This window comes from Medicago truncatula, chromosome 7 (genome assembly GCF_003473485.1).
Source record: "Medicago truncatula cultivar Jemalong A17 chromosome 7, MtrunA17r5.0-ANR, whole genome shotgun sequence".
Classification (NCBI taxonomy): Eukaryota; Viridiplantae; Streptophyta; class Magnoliopsida; order Fabales; family Fabaceae; genus Medicago; species Medicago truncatula.
In genome coordinates this window covers 38,108,127-38,128,741 of record NC_053048.1, presented here as the reverse complement: position 1 = coordinate 38,128,741, position 20,615 = coordinate 38,108,127, and the positions used below count along the sequence as shown (strand labels likewise).

Below are 20,615 nucleotides of genomic sequence, written 5' to 3'. Positions count from 1 at the left end.
GATTTATTCAATTAATGATGTATGTGGTTCATATCATTAATTGTAATGAAAAAGTAAAATTTACCTTGTATTTAGAAATGGAGGAGTAGGTGCTTAGATATAGAGACAGAGAGAGTACATTTTAATACACATTATCCAACACAGACACCACTTGGATGGCTGCGGTTATGGTGCATAATTCTTATGCACCCTGCATAAATCCATAAATGGTTTCTGTGAGTTGTACTCCAAAACCATTAGATGTATTTAATGGTTTCTAACACATGCATAAATCATAGTATGTTTTGTATAAAATTATGCCAAAACCATTTTGCTGTGGAAATGGTTTATGTGACTTGTACTCCAAAACCATTTATGGATTTATGCAAGATGCATAAGGATTTCCTTATGCACCATAACCGCACCCCACTTGGATGATCCTATGGTGCCAATGTCATATGACATTGGACAACCCCTCAATGCGAATTCTAACCGTGTTGAAAACGGTATGTTAAAATGTGTGTCTTTAAGATTATTATTTTGATAAATGATATTTGTACAACCATTTTACAACAACTTTTTAACAATTTTTTCTCTCATACTCACTCACATTATATTTTTATTCCCTCTCTTCATTTCTCTCTCTGACCAGGAGAAATAAAAGAAGAAAAAAAAAGCTGTCATGAAAGTTGTCACTCGTTCCTATATCATTACTCTATTATTTTTGCGCTATAGATGAGAAATGATATTTGTACGACCACTTTATTACAATTTTTTGACAATTTTCTCTTTCATACTCACATTATATTTTTATTCTCTTTCTTTCTTCTTCTCTCTTTATTATGTTGGACCAAAAAGAGAGAAAATAAAAAATTGTCACAAATAGTTGTCAATATATCACTACTCCTATAGATAGGAGTTAAAAAACATCGTTATGTTACTTTTAGCTGACACCTAAAAAAGAGAACCACGTTCGTTTCTTCGTTATTCAACCATGGCGGATACAGTGGCCGATTCACGCATCGACAACAGCAACACTGCGGCGGTACAAGCCACCAACGACGACGCTTCCGCCAGTAAATTGTACGCTCGCACGCTCACCTTTCTCCTTTATTGATTAATCACTATCACAATTCACAATCAATTCGTGTTCTCTTTGTTTTATATTGCCGCAAAGCTATTTCAGATTTTCATTTTTGTTGCATTTGGAATCATGCACCTTTTTCAATTTAATTATTGTTTCTCATGTGAACATGACATGATAGTGTGACATTAGGTATGATCTAATCTAAATATTGTTTATACCCCCACTGAAATTTTTGGTAATGGACCGGAGAAATGGAGAGAGGAAGTGAAAATGATCTATTTTGCTTTTTTCAGAGATTCATAAGTTTGAATCCCCTAATAGTGTGTTTGGATTGAGGGTTTAGGAGGGGAAGGGAGGAGGGTTTACTTTATTTTTTATTTTTTAAATTAGGAACAATGTAAAATGTTTTTTTAAAATAAGTTGTGTTTTTGAAGTATTATATGATCATTTATGTCGTTGATTCAATTTTCTTAAAATCATTTTATAATGTCCGTAATTTAGAAAAGAAAAGTAAGCTCTCCCCTCCCTTCCCCTCCCTTCCCCTCCCCTCATTAACCCTCCATCCAAAGACACCTTAAAATAAAAACATATGATCTCTGAAGCACGGACACAACACTGACACATCGACACCGGTAGTTATTTGAGAAAAGGATGTAATTGAATATAATCACATGTATCGGTGTCGTGTCAAATGTCAGACATTGGACACGTCTTCGATCAGAAATGTCGGTGCTACAAGCATATGATAGAAAAACAATTGAAAAGATGTTATGGACTTTGGCTGGTTATCTAAAATGGAAAATGGGTCTATCCATCCAAAAATACTTTTAGTACTTAATGATATAGATTAGAGTTCATGCACAACGATTCAACATTAAAAGAACTTTGGTCCATAATAGTGGACTGATTTAGGTCTATCCATCTATTATGTTTATTGGAAGGTCTCTCACAATGTTGCAAACTTAATAACATTCCATATAATCAAATGTTTGTTTTGATGATGTTCTTCTTCTTTTCTGGTTGTAGTTTTTCCTCTTGTATGAATTATAGATTTTATTCTTACATGATGGAAATTTGCTTCCCATGAACTGGTTGTAGGTCATGTGTGAAAAAGGGATACATGAAAGATGATTACATTCATTTATTTGTGAGAAGGCCTGTAAGAAGATCTCCGATTATTAATCGTGGTAAGATTTAGCTGCTTTTAGGAATTGACTTATGTAAGTACCGACCCTACAAATGAGTAGCTTGTTAATTTTTTTAATTGTTTGAGTATGAAGGTTACTTTGCTCGTTGGGCTGCCCTCCGGAAATTTCTATACCAGTTTCTTGATGTTGAGAAAAAGACCAATGCAAATTGCCCAATAAAGACGCAGATACTATCACTTGGAGCAGGCTTTGATACAACATATTTTCAGTTGCAGGTGCCTGAGTTTGAGTTATGCTGTGCTAATTGTACTTAAAGTTAATATGCTTCAATTTTTAAAACTATAAATTTCCTCTTATTTTGGAGCTGTGTGGGTCAAGTGAAGGTTTGCATTGAATTACTATTGACCCCAAAGATTTTGCATTAAAATCTTGGTGAAATTTTAGTGCAACGTGTTTTAACAGGACACAATGACATTTTTTATTTCATCTTTGTTGGCGTTCTTGTGCTAACTGTCTGCTGCCTTCACAATCTTACTCTCTTTAGACAGTATGTCATACTCTGTGCTACGAAAGAATCGAAGACCTAGACATTTAGATTATCAAATGTTTTTAAAACTAAGTTCTCATGTCATGGATGTGCTTTAGCTTTTATTTTGTTTATTTTGTTTATTGTTTTTTTGAGGTTGAAAGTAACTTCTTCTCCAAACCGTGTGGGCTAGCTATGTAAATTTGTGTACAGAAAAATAATAGACAATGGATGTAAGATGCATTAATTAGAATGAATACAAAAACATTACTTCACTAATTACCTGTTCTCAAAGATTTTTATATCTGTCCTTTTTTCTATATATAATTTTATCTTAAATTAGTGAGTGGTGGAATATTCTAATACATATATAAATAAATATGTAAGGCTCTATATCCATGCCTTGTGAATCCCCTTGATTGGTGCTTTTGCTTTCATTTTTGTTTCTATTCTTGTTTTCTTTGTTTTGTATGTTTTCGATGGCTCCAGAAAAAGTAGTAGGACATGGTTGCTGCTGTGTCCATCTATAAATGCTGCGCATATTGTAGAATGATTTGCACTTCACCAAGTTTTTGGTTTGTATTTAAGTTATGTACAGTAATGTGTGCAAAATATGCATGATTATTAAAACAAAACATAATCAGTCGAACAACATTATTATAGCATAGAAGATTGATTTCGTCTTTTACCCATGCACATCAAAGATACAAAAATAATTCTGCATGCCGCATGATGGGATCCTTGTTTTCTAATAGTCTCCATCCGCTTGTTTGGATGTGAACTCTAGGTGTGTAAACTTTTATACTTTGTTACCAATTACCATTTGTTCCAGTTTTTCTTGTAACCTTTTTGCTATTAGCCTCATTAACATATGGTGTATTGCTATGTGCCAATGTGCAGTTGTAACTTACATGTTTAAAATCTTTTCTTGGCAGGATGAGGGGAAAGCACCACATTTATATGTGGAAGTGGACTTTAAAGAGGTAGAAACCTGAATACCTTTCTGCAACCTTTATTAGACAATGCTGCAACCTTAATTTCTGGTTGTTTATGGGTTCTGAGATGGGTTGGTCATATATACGTTTTGTCAAGAACCTCATGGTTAATACAACCTGGTTTCACCAACTATATGTCTAATTGCAAAATGAAATACAAAAGCTTTATATTGTTTTTAGATTGTGAGTTGCTAACTGCCATTATTGATATAGAAAGTTAAACTGCTATCATGCTTGTCATCCAGGTAACAAGTAAAAAGGCAGCACTTATCGAGACTTGCAGTCAATTGAAGAATAAACTTGGTGAAACAGCTTCCATTTCAAGGGGTAAGTTGTGCTGAGTATGATGCTTTATATGGAAGGGACATTATGTGACGATTTTAATCTCATATTCTTGCAATTTCTTTTTCTTTTGTGCTAGCACATGGTATCTAATTATCTCAGAATAAATTCGATTGAAATAAATCTTTTATTTATTTTTTTATTTTATATTATATATGTCTTTAAACTCGACATTGTTGCTAGAGCAAATGAATTGCTTGGATTAACTGAAAGATTTGGCCATTAGATAAATTTTGATTTTGCCACTCAGTTTAATCTCAACAACAAACATTAAAAACTAGATCTGTAGCATTTGAGGATGTAACCAATACAGTCTTTTCACTATGATATTTACAAACGTCAATACTGAATATTAGCACAATCATGATTACTGCTGATCTTTCTGATGCTTTGTATGTCTCATTCTATGCCAGAGAAAGGAGAAGTTATCAGTGCTCATTATAAACTAGTCCCTGCAGACTTACGTGATATAAAACAATTAAATGATATTATAACCATTACTGAGATGGATCCAAGGTATGTTTTGGGCTTCAACTCTATCTATCTCTTGTTTGTTAGTTCTGTTACCATCTGGATATAATTGGTAACTGTTTGGATGTATCAGCCCCTTCTAGGAAAAGATATGAAAACAATTAAAATACCTCCTAGAATCTGACTAAATCAGAAAGGGTTTTAAAGATAGTGCTGATATTCAGTCATTAGCCAGCAATATTGATACAGCTTGCAACTGTGCACCACCAGAACATTTTGAAAATAATTTTTTTATCATCTCCTGGCAAAGTGATAAATATAAATAGACGAGCTCCTACAATCTATAATTTTAAAATTGAAAATGACTTCGAAGAAAGCGTTTCTGAATTTTAATATTGTTGAGCGGCACTTTGTTCCTTTACACATATTACAGTCATATATTTTATATTTAAGAAATGGAAATGGCAGGAAGAAACAAGTTTGGGCATAACGTAGTTGTATACATATTAGTCATATATTTTATATTTAAGAAATGGAAATGGCAGGAAGAAACAAGTTTGGGCATAACCTAGTTGTAATGTTATTTCTATGGCTTCATTTACTATTATATAAATAAATGGTTATTTATTAAGGAAACAAAAAGAAGTAAGTTTGCCTAAAATTCAACAATTTTTTAACTCTTAAAGTTAAATTTATCACTTTTTACCATTTCCCAATACAATATTTCTATTTTTATCTTCTAAACTAATACCCTAAGGGCACTCTTTAGCATTTCCCATAAATAAATATGTTTATAGAGTTATATGATATTATATTTGCTAATTTCTTGTATCTTATGCTGTTTCATATATTTATGTGTGTAAGTGTGAATGTCTATACACATGCTTTTATGATCCAGGTTTAATATATTGATTCATTCTGATGTTGTTATCAGCCTGCCAACTTTTATAATTGCAGAATGTGTTCTGATTTACTTGGATCCAGATTCAAGTCACGAAGTTGTTGGTTGGGCCTGCCGAACATTTTCAACAGCACTGTTTTTTCTTTACGAGCAGGTTACAACCTTCATAGTTTCTCATTCTACTACTTTTTATGGGAATAAACTAATATCCTCTTTGCATTATATGGCACTTTCTTAACAGATCCATCCAGATGATGCTTTTGGGCAGCAGATGATCAGAAATTTAGAGGTATGAATGTCAAAGTTTTGTATCTTGTTCTCTACCGTGGATTTTAGATTCCAATTGATTGATTTCGGATTACCATTGGAGGTGTCTGATCCTAAAAGTGGATCTTCGTTCTCTAATACACATATCGTATTTGCTTTGCCTTTTTACTCTCTCTGTAATTGTTGTACCTTCTTTTTGTTTCATTATACTATTTTACTTACAAGTTTGTAGCAAGTTGTAGTAAGCGAGCCTTAATGAGATGAGCTTTAAATGCAATGCTAGAAATTCAAATACCGCTGAAGAATATTCGTGCGAAGGGATGATTTCGTACCTCAAGTGAGGATTAGTCTCACCCATAGTTGGGTAGTTAGTTTGTAGCCTTGGACCATTGCAAACTGAACTATTCATGACATTGCAGTTTTTGCATAATAGATTAATTGTCATGCCTGTGGTTTTGGATGATAGCTTTGTAAATCAAAGTCGCCATCTCCACATATTTTTGGAGTTTTCAGCCCAATCTTTTTGGTTACTTCCACGGCTTCTCTTTTTTCAATAGAAACATTTTAGGGTATTAGAAGAAAATTAGTTGTGAGAAAATGAGAGAGAACAGTTTCTGATATTGGTGAAAAATGAATCGAGTTCCAATGAGAGTTTCTGATGCAAATACAATATTTATACAAGCATGTTTAAGCCTAGGTAGTAGTTATGTACAAGTAGTTACAACTGAACAGCTAACGACTAACTGCAACTGTCTACCAGAAAGCTAGTCTAGCTACAATAGTGAATGAAACTCATCCACTCGGTATAAAATATACACACTTGAATTTCTGTTTCAATTCAATGCAAAACAAACTTTTGTCTGGCTTCTATTTCAATGTGAAAGCACCCACTTTCGTTGCCAGCCACTGACCAACTGCCCACCCGTGTGCAGCACTCTGGTCTTCCACTAGTCTATGTTCATGCATGACTTCTCTGTTCATCCTTTAGTATGTGTTTTCAAATCACTGCACACACGTCTCTGTTTTCCTCCTTGGGTTCTTCCTCCTCACTAATAGTTCACATTCCCATAATTTGATTGAATGTCCTGTTTTTTTTTTTTTACTTCTTACGATTCTATCATCTTCCCCTTTTGGGACTTACATTCATGCGCTCTTGCTTTATCCTGTTTATTTTGTCAATTCTTCCTTCATTCTGATCAAGGAGGAACGTGTATTGAATTTGAAAGACATAAGCCTTAGAGGCTTAAATTTATTTAAGATTTGGTGTTGTACTTTTTCCACATATGCTCCATGACTTATATTGGCATTGTCTTGTTAATTATGCCTGAGTGACGGTGATTCTACGTTTAGATTACGACTTTTAATTATCAATTATTAATGAATTGGATATGTATAAACCGTAACATGGTTTATCTTTTTTGTTTTGCATCAGTGTCGAGGATGTCCTCTGTTGGGTATCTATGCTACACCAACTTTACTTGCAAAGGAAAGATTATTTTTGGACCAAGGGTGGCAGGTATTTCATGTAACTTTTGCTAGAAAAGAAGTCTTTGGTGTTTGGTATTTATCTTGTCTTTGGTATATGATTTGATTACCATTTACAAAAAGCTTTCCAATGATGATAAAGATGTCATCTAGGTGAGAAATGTTCAAAGCACAAGTAATTGGATAAAGGATAGAGTGGCTTGTTACCATTCAAATAAAAATAATTATAGACTGGCTGGCTTATTGTTATAAAATATTCTAACATCTCAAAATTATTATAAAATATCTTATAATATATTTTATATTTGTTTAGAGTATCTCTTAGGATCTGATTTTACCTATTATTATCATGATGATTTGTTCTTGATTTATGATAGAGTAATTGTATTCCTATAAATAGGAATTAATATTTGAGTCTTTTGTATCAAGTTAGTTTCATGTGATTATCTCCATTTTATCTAAAATCTCACGACTTCTTCAACATGGTTTTGCTCAACTCCAAGTTGAGTGTTAACACTTGCACATTGAGCAGTTCCAATGAAATTCTTGTTTTTCCTGTATGATATATGCTTATGTGTTTGATGATCGTAATGTTTTTTCGCAAGTATTGGGAAAAACCCATGTCCCACATCGGATAGATAAGACTCTTGATAAGAGTTTATATAGAGGAGACAATCCTCACCTTATGAAGCCGATTTTGTAAGGATGAGTTAGGCCTCAAATTTCAACAGCAAGGTCAAAAAATAATGTATACCTGATTTTCCTTGCGGCCTGGACCCATTCCCCTAGAGTGCATATATTCTACTTTTGTTTATTAGTTTTTCTGCAAGTATCAACATTGTTTTCAGAGAGAACATTCCACTGCAATAGCTAAACAAGTCTCTGAGACTTGGTCCAAGAAGGTCAATAGCCATGACATTGTAGTCACCCTTGACTCCAGACCACTTTATATGAGGTATGTTGGTTCCTCCTTAAAAGATCATTATGATGTCCACGCCCAAAGTCATTCCTTCTCAACAATGCCCCATTGTACCTGATAATCTATCTTGAATGTCTTGTCTGGCTGAAGGCCTTTCTAATCTCTCTAGATTGGTCCTGGGTTTAAGACAGGTTTCACACTTGTTTAAAGTGGTCTGGAGTCGAGGGTGACTACAATCTTATGACTATTGACCTTCTTGCACCAAGTCTCAAAGACTTGTTTAACTATTGCAGTAGAAAGTTCTCTCTAAAAACAGTGTTGATATTTGCTAATAAACGTAGTAGAGAATAGATGCACTCATGGATTTCTGCATCATGATATAAAGTCTGACAACTTTTTAATGGGTCTAGGCCGCAAGGCAAACCAGGTATACATTATGTGGCCTTGGGAAAGAGTATGGCGATCTTCAAACACATAATAATATATCATACGGGAAAACAAAAATCTCATTGGAACTTCTTGATATAGCGTTTACACTCATCTTGGAGTTGAACAAAACCATGATGAAACTGTGAAATTATAGATAAAAGGTGAAGAAAATAATAACAACCTTGAATATTATTGATAATCACGAGACTGACTTGATACAAAATACTCAATACTAGTTCCTACTCATCGGGATACTTTGGCTCAATCATAAATTAACAACAAATCATGATAATAATAAGTAATATAAAATCTGATCCTAAGAAATGCTCTAAATTCTTATTAAAGATATTGTGTATCAGTACATTTTTTCTAGCATCTTTCCTAAGGGAAATTGGAAGATGTAGATCTTCATAAAGTGTTGTTGTACTGGTTCCTTATGTGTTGTTGGGCTGGATTCTAGTTCTTGTGCATAAGATTCAGGAATTAAATCACTAGAAATTGAACGATCAGGGGAAGTTACCTCTTGTAATGTCGGGTTGGATTCTTAGATATGAATAGATTTCTGAATGGCCTTTATTTTTCTTGTATATACCAGATTCTTCTGGCATCTTAAATCAGCTCTGTCTTGAGTGGATCAAGTGATTTCAGCCTCAGTTATAGAACCAATTGTATACTCACCTTCACCTTTACTTTCAGTCTCAACTTCTGGCCCGAGAGTATAGTCACGAAACATAAGAGGCTCATGTTTCTTTCTTAGATTCTCCCCCTAAAGATGAGTTTGATGAAAGTAACTTTCTTTCTCATGAAATGCGACTTCTCTGGATACAAAGAATTTATGGGATGGTGGATGATAACATTTGTAGTCCTTTTGTGTGGAAGAGTACCCTATAAAAGCACATTTTAAGGCTCTAGAATCAAGTTTCCCTCTATTACCACTATGAACATATGAACATGGACAAACGACACACCCACATATTCTTAGAACAAGGTTACCAGAGTTGGCCACATTAGGATAGAAGGGCGAGAGAATCTCGATGAAACTTTTTGAGGCAGGGGCACTAGAAGGTAAGATGCAATGAGAACAACATCATCTCAAAAAAAAATTAGGGTGTGCTGGGAGTTTAGGAGACGAGGGGAGGGCATTGGAGAGTTTATTTTTCTTCATAATACAGAATCCGTTTAATTTGGGGGAACTCAAAAATTGCAAAGGAGGCTGATTTTGGAGGGTTTGGATAAATTCTCCAAATCCAATTTATGTTCTTATAATACTCAATATTAAAATTATATTAATCATAAACATTAATATTGCTGTTATCTGAATTTTCTCTTTTTCCCTATTTTCAAATCCTACTATCGACACTGATGTTTCATTTATGTGAATAATCATGTAGTCGTAATGTATATTTATTCTATCACTAACATATTCTCACTCTTACGATACTTTTTTCTCTCATGGGTATCAGAAGTCTGTTGCATGGGACATGCAGAGAGTTTATAATGATTTTGTTGATGCCCAAGAAAGACGCAGGTATTATTCCGAATCTTACCTGGAATTTTGTGTGTTAATTTTTAAAAGTCTTTCATTTGTGCTAATTTTTTATGCTAAAATTGTGGTATCGTCTTAGTCACGTGCGGTCCTTCTGTTATTTCTAGTCAAATAGTGTCGTAATATACTGTCAGCGTGCGCACACTCACACACACACACACACACACACACACACATCATTCTGTGGAGCATTATAATTATACCAACTGACACATCTCTATCTAGAGTTGTCAAGAAGTTGGTAATATTTATTTTAAGCTTAGAAATAGTTTAGCATTGTTTAACAAAGTTAGTAAAAATTATTAGAAGCTTAAAACTAGTTTAGCACGGTTTAACTAAGTTCCCTGTTAAATACTATAGAGATTTGGGGAAAGCCATTGAAAGAGGAAATAGTGTGATGGAAGAGACCATGAACAACATTCTCTTATTTATTGATTGGATATGTGTCATGCAAAATGAAAACATATACCCTTATTTTATTTTTTTTAATAGAAGATGATGATGCAAAAAGCATCACCTATATATTATAAAGAAAGAAAATAGGATAAACAAAAAAGAAAGGGAGACTAGGCCAAAAACCTTTCAAAAGTTAACAAATCTATAACTTGGGAGGTACATATACCCTTATTTATTCCAAACTTGACTCGAAATAAACAGAGAGAGAAAAATAAGTATATAAAATGAAATCTGGAAACTATTCCCAAGATATTGTCTAATTACACTAAATTCTATTAGAAACAATAGCGGTATTATGATATATTTTCTATACATCGTAACTCTTTCCTTAAAGCTTATTAAGCCTTAAGCTCTTATGTTACAGATAAGTTCTATAAGATAATAAAATAATCTTGGACCAGATATGGCTGTACTGCTTCTGGGCCTACAGACATGACCAGACTGCACCTTGGACAAAGACAGTGGCCATGCTATATCTCTAGGGAAAAGATGGGGCTGGGGTGAGTCATAGCTAACATGAGTCGGTACCAGTGTGATTAGCCTGTGTCGAGAAAATCACCGATGGATTGATCCTCTGTTGAATAAGTTAGCAGACCACAGGCATGATTCCTTAATGCAAAAGGACATCTTGACAAACATCTTCAAGCTTTCTCCTTCTATGCCAACATCAGAAAAGTGCCATACAATAGGAAAAGCCGAAACAGTGACAAACTAGTGATAACTGCTTTCAAGAGCGGCGGGAGAAAGTCCAAATGCGTCAAACCTGATGGACATACAAACTGAGAACATGTAAGATTTGATCACTCAACACAAAAAACAGCCGAAGGGAGCCATACAGCTGTGGGGAAATGGCAAATGTAGGTAATGGAGCTGGGCTTGACCAAGAATGGTGTGTCGAGGCAAAGGCCAAACTTAGGATGTAAGCAACCAGCATGCACCTGGCCTCCCAAAACCTGCAAACTCAAAAAAGTGTACAACCAAAAGCTGAAATCTGTTTGTGAGAGCTGTAACAACTCACAAGATCGCTGGTCACTGTCAGTGTGCACTAGCCTCAGTTCATTGCTGTCTATGCCGAAAAACACAACACCGTTTTTGTATCAGCTTGTACTAGCCACCATTCATTGCTGTCTATGCCGAAAAACACAACCCCCATTGTTGTATTTGCATACATCTAAGATGCACAAGAGTCGAGCTTGCAGTGTGATAATTAGGTCAAGTGCTTATACTACTAATACAAGCCAAATCCAATTGCTAATAAGATTAAAATCTTTTAACAGGAAGGAGGAAAGTAGTGATGGAAATAAAGTGGAGCTCCAGATTTTAGGGGACTTACTGGTGGAATATTTATATGAAACAAGTCACGAAGGATGGCAGTGTTTATCATGTTGACATTTTATGGATTTAAGTAGGGAAGGAAAAGAGAGAATATAGCACAAACTATTTTCGCATGTATATTGGTGTGATATAATTTGATACATTAATGATGTGACTATCTTTTTTAAATCATTTAACATTTACTTTGGTATTTTACTATTATTTGGTTGTTGTTTTGGTACTTTATATTGGTTTGTAATTTTTTCTCTTTACCTTTCTTTTTTCATCAGCAGTAAAAACCTATATTCCACGGCTTTCAATTTGATGTTGAGTTCAATTTCTAAAACATTAATATACATAAATGTTAGCACATAGTAGGAATACAGATGGAACGGTGAGGTGGGAGCGGTGTAATAAGAGTACTGTGCAAGAATAATAATATAGTAATATTAATCAAATTTCTTAAGGTGGGAAGTGTGACGGTCCCCCATTAGCTCTGCCTGAGTAGCATCTACAATAGTTGCTTTCTCTTATGCTTGCTTTTCATGACTTCTCTTTTAGGGATGCCTTGTCTAGTTTTTAATTCCCATCAAGATTTTAACCATTACAAATAATTATTTTTTACCAATATCTTATCATTGTCAAATGAAACTATTTAATTGCCATCGGGTACTAAAGTTTATATCTTCATGTTAAAGGTTGTTCATCCCTGATAATCCCCCTAAATGCTCTTTTTTGTTTCTAATTTATATATGGTTGGCAGCCTGTTTCTTTTGTAAGTAATATCAAGATAAACTAATTGGTGATATTTTACTGTTTAGGATTGAACGTCTGGAATTATTTGATGAATTTGAAGAGTGGTACATGATGCAGGTGAGTCCATTCGTTATGGAAAGTGTCTGAATTCTGTTCTATACACTCTTTTTTTATTAGCCTGTTCTAATTCTATGCACTTTGTTGGGGCTTTGATGGGTGGTCCTAGAGCAGAGTTGACATGACCAACTTAATGCAAGTAATTAATTAGTGTGACATGACCAACAATCACCACATACTTTGTTATAGATAATGAAGAGATCCTCTTTTGTGTATTCCACTAATATCTGAATATTCTATCCGCCCGATTAAATTTCAGGAGCACTATTGTGTGGCTTATGCAATCAATGATGCAATGGTATGATTTTGATCTGTTATGTATTACATTGGTAAATCTTTCTGTATTTACTTTATGAGACGGGTTTAGCATTGCAAATCAATGAATCGCATCAATCTGCAAATAAATTGATCATGTGTATTTTTTCCTGGATTGGAATTGGAAGTCATAGTACTTTAAATATCCGTTTCTAGCTCTTACATAAAAACATGATGATGCAGAGCTATTAACTTGGACATGATTTTGTTTTTGAGGGGGGGAGGATTCTGTTTCTCCTATTAACTCCAACACGAAAATATAATAATATAATGTTTGGTGGGTCGGAGTATATTTATTGCATTTCTCCTATTTGCATGTATTATTGAAGTTTTAGAGGACAACAGTTAATAAGTGCTCTTCTGTTTTGTTTTCTTCCATGATGCAGGGTCTTTTTGGGGATTTTGGTTTTCTTAATAACAACAATAGTGTACTTCCTTCCTCATGAAGAACGAGGATACACACACTCCCATAGCATATATAGTTCTACTATATTTTTCTTCCTAATTGCATGTGCCAGTTCACTCTGCTGGGGATGTTGTTGTCTGTTGAAAAGGTTTCTCAGAAACTTGTTACATATTGTATCAGAATTTAGCCAAATAGATGATTGGTTTTGTGTGTGTATGGACTATGAACTACCTCGTGTATTGTTTGTTTCCCACAATGCAAAGATACTTGCCTTTTTCTGCTAGCTGTTTGGCAAAGAAAACGTGGTGGACCCCACACAACACCGACCGATTGATAAATCATCATCCTATATGGCCTGTGTAGGGTTATGTCCATGTGGAAGATATATGAAAAATAGTACTAGTATTGTTTATTGCTTTTCAATACATACATACACATTCTTTATATTTTGGCATTTTTACCATGCACTTTTTGTTTCCTTTCTTTTGTGTGAATGGACAGTGTATTATATTGTGAAGATAGATTAGTGTTTTTTGCATCAAAAAAGGTTAGTGTTTTTGTTTTCAATGTGGCTAAGACTGATCAATGGCACTGTACTTAAAGGTACCTCGTCTGATGGGTTAGTCAAAACTTGACTTTAATTTATCAAAATTTAGACATTGAGTGAAAACTTGGTTAATAGGGAAATCTCAAATCTGGATTTTACTTGACAATAAAAGACTGACATGGTAAGCTTGAAGAGAGACGAACAGGGAAAAACCGTTATTGGCAACAAAGGGGTATGTTTAATGCTTCACATGTTTCCAGTGGACAGTGTCTTCTACTGTTTCAATCTACACCATGTGGCATGCTGTCTCAAATATATTCACATTTGGTGGTCTTAAATATTTCACTCAATTAAAGAGTATTATCCATAAAATACATTTCAATCCATCGAAAAAATAACATACATTTCAATTAATTTTTTTAATGATATCACAACATTTTTTTTAGTGACTTCTTTTATCACAATAGAGAAGTTCAAATAATTCAATTAAAATTACCTTTGAATGCTTTTGATAAGAGAAAGTACAGTTCACTTTGGTGACTCAGATGAACTCTTTCCTAGGTGCCGACTAAGCTAGTACACATTAACACATAAAACTGTGTACTCATAGTGCTGTAGTGGAACCACCGTTGCACTTCATATTTATCTTTTGGATACAGTCTACTTTGGTTGGACTACCTTATATGTTATGTGGTCACTAACTGGACCATAATTAATTTATAACCATTGGATGCATAATATATTCTTCACATCCAACCCTTTCATTTCACTCTGCCTAACCTAAACCTGCCGCACCACAACTACAGTGCATCATGTTTTCAAGGTTTAATGTAACATCACATCACATTTGGAGTGATAAATGGGAGTTAACTAATCTAGTGGAGTTAGTTTATCTAAATGTTAGTATTAATTTTACATGTTACCCTAAGATATATGTTAAGGAATTTAAAATAGAAATAATTATCTTAAAAATTCTGCATTTAACTTTATTCAATTTTTTGAAGTCAAAATTTTGTTTTTTTCAATAAAAAAAAAACTTCTATTTTTGGATTCTTTAACTTAGGGTAGGGCACAAGATAACAGGAGCCTAATTTTAATACACATAATATTGGGCTTGCTTAAAAGCTTATTAGACTTACTTTCTTCATTTGAAATTGTTAAAAAACGTAACCAACTATAGTTAACTACAATTTAGCTTTTTCGACAGTAGTCAGCTATTGTTGAACACTCTTTAAGGCGGTCTAATAATGTTTTAAATTGGTTTTAGCCCTTAAAAAGTGATTGAATCATCATATTGTAGTTAACCACGTTGAATACGTTTTTTTAAATATTAGAAGGTAATTTTCGCTTACTTAAATGTAATAGTTAGACCACAAAGGCAATCAATCTTTTTAAGTCTTTAAAAGCTTAATATTTTTACTTAGTAAAAAATTCCATATCCTACTATTTTCAAAATTTTAATTAATAAAATTGTATCTAAAATGAATATTATCATAATAAAGATTAAATTGATTGATTTTATGGACTTAAAAAACCTCATCTTAAATTTCGTCTAAGACTTCATAAATGTTGGATCGGTACTGTAGAAGTACCATTTTACTCATTTTCAATTGATTCTTTTGATTATAGAAAAATAATAACTGTGACCACAAAATGTCATCAACATTGAGATTCTAACTTTAGAAGGCCTTCCAATTTCATTCATCAAAATTTATCTTTCTATATAAAAAGTTTATTATTACATTTCTTGATTGTTTAGTTCATTGACTGAATAGCTGTAATTGCATGAATCTTTCAGCGAATTTCAAACTATATGTGTCAAAAATAAAATTGTACGTTAAGTATGTGGGGATATACAATTCTTCATTTCATGTCACTTGCAAGGTCCTATGCTTCATAACTTTAGAAAAACTTTAGAGTAACGTAATCATCTTATCTTATTGACATGGATTTATGTAGCAAAAAAGGAGGGAAAACAATTCAAAGGACGAAATAAAAAAAAAAATGAACCCTTTAATTTGTAAACGTTTTTTGTTTAAAAGTAATCAAAAAAAGAATATTTTGATAGAAATGTCACTATGCTTTTGTGAAGAATTGGATACTCTCTTAAGTGATCAAAGCTGCGTAGGGTTCCATGCTCGTTCCAATCGGAAAGTTCAAAGCAAAACCAAATAAAGTTAACTTTTTCTTTTTTTACTTTAAAAATATTAAGACCATTGAATATATACCAAAAACAAAGAGTGCATGTGGTGTGTCTTTAAGTGGAAAGGGTTTGGGTGAAACAAAATTTTGTGAGTAGGAAAGATGGTGATAGATTTGAAAGGGTCTTTCACTTGTCTTGAATTTTCTGCTTTTCACTTCGACCACTATTTCTTTTCATCCTTTGCTTTACTACAAAAGGTTCAATTTATTGGTGGAATATTCATGCATGCTACCTATAACAATTTCCTTGCTATACTTTGTGTGCACACATTTCATCTTTTGATAAATAAGATGATAAAAAAGTTGGAAAAGGATAACAATGTGAGAAAGTACAACATAGAAGATCTTATTCAAGGGGTTTGTTTTAGAAGTGAAAATGAACCAATGAAGCTTATTTTTATATATTTTTGAATTATATGTTTAATTCACTTTAAGTTTGAAAATCTAACGTGAATTATATGTTTAATTCACTTTAAGTTTGAAAAAAGTTGGAAAAGGATAACAATGTGAGAAAGTACAATACATTAATGACTTTATTGTGTGGATGTTGATCTTGATTTCATCCTTTCCACTAAACCTACTTCAACTGCTCTAGAATTGACAAATTTTGATTTTAGTTTGTATAAATGCATGTTTTGTTTGACTTCTTTTCACTATCACCACATGTTTACGAGACATTTTAACGTGAAAAAAAAAGTTACAAAGTGGAACTTTAATGTTAACGTAGGATTTTGCCGTGATTTTGTAAACCATAACACCAAACCAAACACACGGTAAACATATTACTTATTTTTGGTCCCTAAAAATACACAGTCCACAATAAGAGGCTCATGAGGACTAAAAAAGTATCATTTTTTTGATACGGATAAAAGATCTAGTTAACCCTAATTTCTAGTATGAAATGAGTAAAATATATTGTAAGATAGGAAATTCCAAAACATCCAATAGAGAATGGAGTTATATTAGTCATGTGGGACTACAGCTTCGAACAGCAAGAGCAAGGCATCTTTTGTTGTATTTGTAATTGTGAACCAATTAGTGAACAGAAAGAAAAAAAAAAAGTGGTTTGTAAGATTTGTGGTTGCCATGCAATCATGATAGTGATATATTTTATTAGTTGCCTTCTTATGTGGGTTGGAAGATTGCTCTAAATAATTTAAGCTATTAGTAACTTTATTCAATAATTTCTTAGCTTTCATTTCACGAGAATTTATTCCATCATCTTATCTTGAAAGAAAATAAATTTGATGATGACCAATTCAAGATCGTGGTCGTGTATTTTTTGTTTTTTCTTTCCTTTCCTTTTCTTAAAGATTATTGTCCTCCTTTTTCTTGGTTTGTTATAAATGAATAACTAAATTTTGTAAATATAGGAGCAAATATTAAAGATTAATGATCATACATTACCGGGTAAAATATTAATTATTTTAACTTTTACGCATAAAATAATTAACCTACTTGGGTTGATTTGGTGGTGTTTACTTGAAATCTTATAGTGTGTTTCTCTCATGATGTTATGTTTGATTATCTCCGATCCCATTTTAGTAGGCGTTTAACTTCTTAAAAGAAAAACTTTAACACATAGAATATTTTCCTATTTGTCCAACAAAGATTAATCTCAGTCTCTACTCTCTGGTTCATATGAATTTATAATCTTAATCTCAACTAAGGATCATGCATAATCTTTTCATAATATGGCCATTTGAAATAAAAAAGCAATTTATGTATGGGCTGTGCATGTTAACTACTATAATATAAATTAGATTATTGGCAAGATTTGATGAAAATATTTATATATATATATAGTTGACTTTCTCATGCAATGCAATGCAAAGCCATCTCTGAATTCCTATGACAGAAGGCATGGGATGGACATTCAATATTCTCAAAATTTTATCACTTCTTTGAAAATGTTGTTAGGTTGTTAGTTTAATTCGGTAGAAAATTCAATTTAATTTTCAAAATTAGACACAATTTTGTTACAAGGGTACTTTTGACAGTTTATATGATTTTTAAATTTAAAAAATAATTATATAAAATCTAACAAAATTTAAATTAACATAGACAACCATTATATATTTTTTTTATGTGTAACTGTAATTTGTCACGAGACTAATTACTTTGTCATTTTATATGATCTATAAAATTAAAAATTAACTTTGTGAACGTAGCTCAATTGGTAGGAATATCGCATAACATACGTAGATGCCAAAATTCTAACTCCGAACACCCCATTTATCCATCTTAAGAGGTGGATTTCTAGCTTCTAGACTACTTGACCCAAAAAAGAAAAATTGAAAACTACAAAAAGTGAAATTTAGAAATATTAAAATAGTAAAAAAAAAACTAATATTTAATAAAATAAATAAATTTTATATAATTATACTCCCTCCGTCCCAAATTGTATGTCGCTTAAAGAAAAAAGATTGTCCCAAATTATATATCGCTTTATAGAACATCATTTCATATGAAAAAACATCAGTTCATTATTTATAAGAATCTTAGTAATTTTTTTACATATTATCGTAAAATATAATCAATATTAAGTGCTAAAAATTCAAAAAAAATTAATTTTATTTCGTTAACACTTTTGATGAATAAGATTTAGTTGTTATAAATATAAATGATAAAAATTAATATTTTTCTTCAAAAAACAACTTGTTTAACCAATAATTTAAAGAGCAATTGTACCGGTACACTCAAATATATTAGGTGTATCATAGAATTTACCTAATATAATATTATCTAATTGATTATCGTCATTATGAATCACAAATGTGTGTACATTGTCACTAAAGTCTCTCCAAGTATAAAAACCTATTTGAACGTCTTTCTCCAGTCAACTTTATTATCAAATATATCTTTAGTTGGTTAACATGATTCTCAAATGTGTCTTCTATTAGTCCACTAAATGATAAAATTACTAAGAAAAGCAACACTAATAGTTTGTTTTTTTCCTTTCTTTTCTGCAATTTTCAATATATCTCAGAAGACATCATACTCTAACATTTTGGGATCAAATTCATTTATTACTCTATCTAACTTTCTATAAGGCGTGCATTAAAATATGATATGAGCTTATGAATATGACAATCAACTAAGGTCAATAATACTATGGAATGGATATATTCCATGGTATCCATTTATTACTCTATTTATTCTTTAATTTATCCTTTTTTTCAAGTAGTCTAATAGTTAAAATTTACTTTTTTAAGATGAATAAATAAAGCTACTATGGTTTAAACTCCACTCATACATATATCAATGCATTATTTCTATCAACTAAACTATGCATACAATGACATTTTTCCATTTATTCTATTATGAATTTGACCGCGTGGCCCGATAATAACAGAAAAAAAAACATATAAATGCATAAAATGGAAAACATCAAATTGGCGGTAACAATATAAATAAAAACTGGCGGCAATAATCTCTTATGAAACACTTTTTTTTTTTTTTTTTTTCAAGTAAACTCACGCATTTTAAATATGGAGAAGTGGAGTGGGCGGGGTTCAGACACTATTCCATGTATATAATATGTTACCAACTGAGATAAAACTCACCGGGATATCTCTTATGAAGCTCTAATAAATAATAATATTTATTTTTGCCTTCTAATGATTTTTTGTTTACTTTTAGGCATGACAACGAAACCTATAACCGGATACATACTCGAACCAAACTTGTTTACTTTTAGGCATGACAACGAAACCTATAATCGGATGCATGCCCGAACCAAACTTAATTTGACGGGTTTTTTTTTTTCCGATTTTAAAACACGGGTACGAGACATCTAACAGAGATATAAGTATCCACCATGAACCATATCTAATGAACCCATATCTAAATCTGTCCCGAATGTAAAAAATCAATTTACTACCATTTTTATATAAATAGAAACTCAAACTCTATATCATTTCACTCACACAATCAAAGTCTCAGTCATTTAGATGACACTCACTTATCATAATTCTCTCTTTTCTTCTTCCATATCTCACATTTTTGACTTCTCTCTTCTCAATCACCATAGTCATCGATCGCCATCATCTCTTTGATATATAATGCATTACATCATTGCGCTCGAGATTGAAAAATACTTTTATTTTTATTAAAAATATATTATCTATTACAGGGATGGAGATGATTTGGATACCCGAATCTGTCGGAGACAGAGGGTGCGATTCGATTTCTCATCCCATATATGTAGGTTAACATATAATTATATGAGAGTAAAATACGGACGGTAAAACCCTTCCCCATCCGCCTTATTCCCATGCCTAGTTACTTTTCTCATAGGAGGTTTGAAGCTTCAAGTAAAATAAAATAAAATGAAAGAGAAAATGATTACACCATTGAAAGAATATTACTCCATTCATCAACCATCATGGCAATAAATAAATAAAT

At 32.5% G+C, this 20,615-nt stretch overlaps 1 protein-coding gene across 3 annotated transcripts; it reads left to right on the top strand.

The window, feature by feature from the left end:
- The first annotated feature begins 907 nt into the window (after positions 1–907).
- LOC25498937 (leucine carboxyl methyltransferase 1 homolog) lies at positions 908–13,937 on the top strand. 3 transcript variants are annotated; one of them, XM_024771447.2, is made up of 13 exons: positions 908–1,062; positions 2,165–2,253; positions 2,347–2,489; positions 3,676–3,723; positions 3,981–4,062; positions 4,491–4,593; positions 5,447–5,603; positions 5,691–5,738; positions 7,149–7,232; positions 10,013–10,077; positions 12,687–12,738; positions 12,998–13,036; positions 13,440–13,937. In XM_024771447.2, exons 1-13 carry the CDS (start codon positions 974–976, stop codon positions 13,497–13,499), a joined length of 1,059 nt encoding a protein of 352 aa, XP_024627215.1. In that variant the 5' UTR covers positions 908–973; the 3' UTR covers positions 13,500–13,937. The 3 variants fall into 3 exon arrangements, with proteins under 3 accessions (XP_024627215.1, XP_013449411.1, XP_039683733.1); XM_013593957.3 differs by having other exon boundaries at positions 5,483–5,603; positions 13,440–13,543; XM_039827799.1 differs by having other exon boundaries at positions 10,016–10,077; positions 13,440–13,543.
- The last annotated feature ends 6,678 nt before the right edge of the window (positions 13,938–20,615 follow it).